Source organism: Terrapene carolina, unplaced genomic scaffold, assembly GCF_002925995.2.
Source record: "Terrapene carolina triunguis isolate 2854851 unplaced genomic scaffold, T_m_triunguis-2.0 Scaffold29833, whole genome shotgun sequence".
Classification (NCBI taxonomy): Eukaryota; Metazoa; Chordata; order Testudines; family Emydidae; genus Terrapene; species Terrapene triunguis.
This window is the reverse complement of record NW_020694184.1, coordinates 7589-13750: the sequence shown is the minus strand read 5'-3', so window position 1 is coordinate 13750 and position 6162 is coordinate 7589. Positions and strand designations below refer to the sequence as shown.

Sequence of the window (6162 nt, the reverse complement as noted above, 5' to 3'; positions counted from 1 at the left end):
CCCTGGGGGGCGGAGCCGGGGTGCCAGGCGCAGGGCGGGGAAAGGGGGGCAAGGCCGGGGGCAGTCAGCGGCCTGGTATCATCCCTGCCTGCAGGTACCTGGCTGAGCGGGGCCTGGCCGAAGGACATGGCCCCCCCCGGTTCCCCTCCCCCTACGGCCCGGCGGAGCGGGACGGGGTCTACCAGACCTTCAGCCTGGAGGGCTGGGCGGGGCGCAGCGGGCATGACGCCCCCATGATCGCCTACGACGCGCTGCTGGGCGCTGGCGACCGCTGGGACGAGCTCTGCAGCCGGGCCATGTTCCACGGGGGTGAGTCCGGCCGCCCCAGAGCCAAACGCATCCCCGGCCCCACCGCGCCCCAGAGCCAGCCGCATCCCCGGCCCCACCGTGCCTCAGAGCCAGCCGCACCCCTTATGCTGCACCCCAGAGCCAGCCGCATCCCCGGCCCCACCGCGCCTCAGAGCCAGCCGCACCCCTGGTCCCGCTGCTCCCCAGAGCCAGCCGCACCCCAGGGCCCGCCTCCCAACTCTGAGCCCTGTATAACCAGCCCCCTCCGCCCGCCGCATCCTGGCCCCGATGCCGGTATACACAGCTCCTAGAGCCCTGCCGCAGAGCCAGCCGCATCCGCACTCCAATATACCCAGCCCCCAGCTCCCTGCCCCAGAGCCAGATGCATCCTTGCCCAGATGCTGGTACACACAGTGCCCGGCATCCCATCCCAGAGCCAGCTGCCTCTCGGCCCCAATATACACAGCCACCGGCTTCCCACCCCAGAGCCAGCCGCATTCTGGTCCCGATGCCAGTATACACAGTCCCCGGTGTCTCACCCCAGAGCCAGCCGCATCCCGATGCCAGTACACACAGCTTACGGCCCCAGAGACTACCTCACCCCAGTTGACCCCGGCCCGACTCTCCCAGCTGGGGCAGGGCCCAGGTCGCCCCCCAAACTCATCCTCCTGCCTGGCCAACCTCCCTGCCCCTTCCAGGGACTGCGCCCCTGCTGGGCTCCAGCTGCCACAGGCCCTGCTCAGCCCCCCAACCTCCACAGTTGCAGTGGGGCAGGTTAATTGGCCTGGTCTGACCCACATTGACCCACTCAGGGCTCGTGTGGGGCAAACACCCCATTGCAGGATCCCCATGTGTCCAGCCCCCGCCCCAGAGGGGTCCCCGGGTGCCCCACCCCAGAGGGGCCGCGTCTCACCTGTGCCGATCTCCCCGCAGGAGACAGCGACTCGACGGGTGTCATTGCGGGGTGCTGCTGGGGGCTGGCGCACGGGCTGGCCGGGGTCCCCGAGGGGAATCACCGACACCTGGAGTACCGGCACCGCATGGAGGCAGCCGCCGACCGGATCCACGCCCTGGCCTGGGGGGAGAGCGCCCCGTGAGCGGGGGGACCCCGCACTGCCCAGACACCTGGGTTCCTTCTTAACCCCACCACGCTGGCCTCCCACCCTGCACTCAACAGCCAACCCAGCCGCAGGCCAGGGCTGGATTTGGGGGGTCCCCCATTCCCCAGACACATGGGGGAGGGGCACCAAATTCCCAACCCCCCCCAGTGCACGCTCCTGGCCCCCCATGAGCCACGGGGCCCCACCTGCTAGCACCTCCTACTGCTGCACCCAGGACACCAGGTCTCCCGGGTCAGCGTCGCTGCTCCTGGCACCATCCTGCTCAATAAACCCGTCTCCTGCCTTCCCGTGCCGGCGGGGGTCATTTCGGGGGGGCCCGGGGCCCGTGCCAAGGAGCAGGCGTCCCCCGGGGGATGGGCGAGGCCAGGGTGCAGGGGAGGAGTGGCCAGAACCCAGGCGTCCTGCTCCCTGCAGCGCAGCACCCCCAGCACCCCACTGATCCCAGCACTGACTGCCAGGGAAGGGCCCCCCACAGCCCCCCACGCTGGCTGCCTGCTGTGCTGTCCCCTCCTGGCCCTGCTCTGCTAGGGTTACCATATTTCCACAATCAAAAAAGAGGACACGGGGGGGAGCCCCGCCCTAGCCCCGCCCCCATCCACTCCCTCCCACTTCCCACCCCCTGACTGCCCCCCTCAGAACCCTAACCCCCCCTGCTTCTTGTCCCCTGACTGCCCCGACCCTTATCCACTCGCATGGGTGGCAGGGTTGTAGAAATTTTGGTGTTGCCCAGAACCCACCCCCCCCACACCTGCCTAAGGCTCTGGGAGGGGGGTTGGGTGGGGGGAGGAGGTCTGGGGTGCAGGTCCTGGGCTGGGGATTAGGGTGCAGGAGGGGTGCAGGGTGCAGGTTCTGGGATAGAGTTTGGGTGCTGGGTGCAGGCTCCGGGCTGGGGCAGGGGGTGGGTGTGCAGGAGGGGGTGAGGGGTGCAGGCTCTGGGATGGAGTTTGGGGATAGGAGGGGATGCAGGGGTGAGGGCTGTGGGTCTGAGGATGAGGGGTTCATGATGCAGGAGGGGGCTCAGGGATGGAGCAGAGGATTAGGGTGTGGGGGATGAGGGCTGGGGCTGAGGGGTTTGGGGCGTTGGAGAGGCTCAGGGCTAGGGTGGAAGGGCAGGGTAAGGGCAGCCTGTCTTCCCATTAGTAGATGGGGGACACTAGGACCTGGGGGCAGCAGACAAGGGAGAGGCAGGCGGGGCGGGGCCGACAGGGGGGGGACGACGCGAGGAGGGGGGGTGGCAGGTGGAGGCCGGGGACCCATCCAACACTCTCCCACTCCCTGACTGCCCCCCCCCCCTTACCATTCTGGCTCCACGTGTTTGCAAAACACGCTGCCCGGTGGGTCGGTTTGTGTGTTACACGGGGCAGCAGACAGAGGGAGGGGGGAGCAGGGGAGGGCTCTGGCTGCTGGAGGCCAATGGGAGTGGGTCAGTTGGCCCAGCCGCCCAATCAGCAGCCGCACTCTGCATGGAAGGGAGGGAGGGAGGCGAGGGAGAAAAAAACCCCGGACCTTTTAACCTTGTTACCAATTGCTCCCGGACGGCTGTTTAGAGACGCAAAAGCCGGACATGTCCGGGGAAATACGGACGGATGGTAACCCTATGCTCTGCAATCCCCCAGGGCCACCTTCCCGCAGGCCTTGTGCCCCAGCTGGGGGGGGGGGGGAAGAGATCAGCCCCCCGGGAACCCAGGCCCCCCTCTGCTCTAAGGGCTGTGCCCCCAAACCTGCTACTGGCTCCCCAGAGGGGCCTGCAGCCCCCAACTTTCTGCTCAGCCCCACCCGGCTGGGCCCCGTCAGCCATTAAACCAGCTCCTGTCAGCGCCCACCCGCTCTTCCCCCAGCTGCTCCCAGCTCTGGTCATTGGCCTCCGCCAGCCAGCTGAGGTCACTCAATCAGAGTGAACTGCAAACAGACCGGGGCAGACAAACCCCAAACGCTGGTGGATCTTCCAATACTTAGATTTACCAACCAGCCCAAAACAGCTTCTATAGGACCTCACTGGTTACTCAGAGTCCAAACAACGCAGTTCCCTTAAAGTGCCCAGTGTCCGGCCTCCGTCCAGACACACATGTCAGATATGATGATGATTACTGACAATCTTATCTCATCATATAAAAGAAAAGGTTCTTCCAATCCCAAAGGGTCAGCCACATACCCAGGTTCAGTTACAACTTAGATCTTACCCAAAATACACGGTATAGTCAATTCTTATGAACTAAACTAAAATTTATTAAAAAGAAAAGCGAGAGAGTGTTGGTTAAAAGATCAATATACAGACAGACTTGAATTCAATTCTTGAGGTTCAGACACAGCAGAGATGAGCTTGTCGTAGCCAAAAGTCCTTTTAGAAATAGTCCATAGGTTATAGTCCAATGTCCATATTCAGGGTGGCTCCAGTCAGTGACTGGGGATCTCAATCCTTGTGGCTTAAGGTTTCCCCCTCTTGAAACCCAAAGCAGATCTGAGATGAAGTAGGATCGTGTCCCAGGGTTCTTATACATTTCCAGCAGCTTTTTGGCCTGAGAAAACAATGGGCTTAATTCTCCTTCCAAACATCCTGGCAATTAGCACAGGGTAATTTATCCATGAAACAGTTCAGATCCAGGTTACCACAACCTTCAAAGAGACATAGAGACAATAATACTGTTCCCTCAAGTATCATCATAATTGTTAATATTCCTGTTTTGATCTGTGAATCAAAGCTCTAGCGATAGACAAGACTTGTTTGCTGACCCCACAAGCCCTGAGCACACAGCTCCCGTCTACCTCTAACAACCCCGGCTGCATTTCCCAGCTCTGCTCATTAACAGATCTTCCGAACCAGTCGCTACAGTTGGGCCCTGGGTCAGGTCAGTCTGGGAGGTAATTAACTCTTTCTGGCCCTGTCACCTTCCAATGAGATATTATATCACACTCCTAACGTCACACTCCCCCAAAATCCCCAACCTCAATTGCCCCCCCCGCTCTGAGCCCCCCGGCTGGGCAGTCAACTGGACAGGACATCTGAGTTCCTGGTCTTGTCCTCCTGCCCCATTGTCCACATGCAGCCTGAGGAGAGCCACCTGCCATGGAGACGGGCAGGAAACCCATTGGCTGAGGAGTGGGCTCTCCCTTGGGGCCCTCCCACCAGGGTGATGTGAAGAGACAGCCTGGGCACCGCCCCAAAGGACAAACTGGGGCCACGGGGCTAAGTCTGTCCCATTCGCACCCCCCACCTTGTGTGATAACCAGAGCAAGACGCCTGCTGAGAGGCTCAGTGAGAATCCAGAACGATACCACACAAGAACCCAAATCAAGGAAAGAAGAAGCAGGCTGCTCCCTGCAGCAAAGGGCTTCACTCACCCCCTGGCTCTAGGCTGGCTACCCCACTGACTCTCCACACTGACAAACTGCCCCCAAAAGGCCCCATCTCCACTGCACCCTGCAGCCGGCTCAGCTCTGTGGGGGGAGAACGGGGGGGAAGCTGGACTAACTTACAGCATTAAAGGCTGTGCTGGGTGAGCTGCATTCACACTAGCAGCACTTCGGTGTATTGGGGAGCGGGGGGGATCAGGCAGTGGGAGCCTTGCGGGGGGGAGTTTTCTTAAGGTGGAATTGCCAAAGCAGGGTCTCACAGGGTAGCATAGTGGGGGGGGCTAAGGGAGGCCCCCATATCTCGGGGGGCTCTGGGCAAGCAGAGGGGGATTCTGCCCCCACCCTCTGACTGAAGCCCCCAGTGAAGGGGGAGCTGAGCTGGGTTTTCCGGGGTCTCTTGCAACTCCCACCATAACAGAGGGGGGCCATCCCATATCACCCAGCAGAGAGGGGCCCCTGCCCTAGAGGAAGGGCTTAGCCCCCGCCCCATGGGGGGAATCTCCTGTAACAGACACCGGTGATATCCCATAAGAGACCCCAGCCCCACCCCATGCCCCACGATGGGATTGAACCCCAGAACGGGGTCCTACACCCCACAATTCCCCCCTGCAAAGCTTGCCATCCCATAATACCCCAAGCCCCATATGCTCAGTGCCCCAGAGATGGGTGTTAGCCCTCCCCCCACAACCGGGTTCTGGGAACCAAGGGTCCTGCATCCCAAAATTTCCACCTTAAAAGCTTTGGAGGGGACACCCCATGAGACCCCCTGCCCCACCTCTGCAGGGGGGCTGAGCTGCAGGGAGCGCCCCGTGGGGGTCACAAAGGGGATGTGAACCCAGGACCCTAATCAGAGACATGGCACTGAGCCCTCTGCATCTGAACCCAGGCGTCCTGGCTCCCAGCCCCCCTGCTGTAACCACCAGCCCCCAGTCCTCTCCCAGAGCCGGGGAGAGAACCCAGGAGTCCAGGCTCCCAGCCCCCCTGCTCTAACCCCCCAGCTCCCCCTCCCTTCCCAGAGCCAGGGAGAGAACCCAGGCGTCCGGGCTCCCAGCCCCTGTACCAGCCAGCAGATGTTGGCCAGGCGGGTTTATCCAGCAGCTGTCCTGGTCAGGATAACGACAGGTCGCGGGGGTGAGGATAATCCCCTGACGTGGGAGCGACTATAAACCCCCACACCCAGCCTGGCACGGCCGCCTCCTCCAGCCACAGCTCCGGGGCAGCAGCCAGCACCATGCAGAATGCCCTGGGGCCCGCCTGCATCTTCCTGCGCAAGGGCATCGCCGAGAAGCATGGGGTGAGACGCCTGGTTCTGCGAGGGAAGTGGGGGCTGGGAGCCCGGACGCCTGGGTTCTCTTCCGGCTCTGGGAGAGGAGTGGGGGCTGGTGGGTTAAAGTAGGGGGGC

At 62.4% G+C, this 6162-nt stretch overlaps 1 protein-coding gene across 1 annotated transcript in view; it reads left to right on the top strand.

The window, feature by feature from the left end:
• Positions 1 to 1692, top strand: part of LOC113405104 (protein ADP-ribosylarginine hydrolase-like) — a gene marked incomplete at its 5' end in the record, with an annotated part of 3073 nt that extends 1381 nt beyond the window's left edge. The window contains 2 exons of the mRNA XM_026662716.2: positions 95 to 309; positions 1222 to 1692. Of these exons, the coding sequence (XP_026518501.2) occupies positions 95 to 309; positions 1222 to 1385 (379 nt within the window). The remainder of the gene's footprint in view (positions 1 to 94; positions 310 to 1221) is intronic.
• Between the last annotated feature and the right edge of the window lie 4470 nt (positions 1693 to 6162).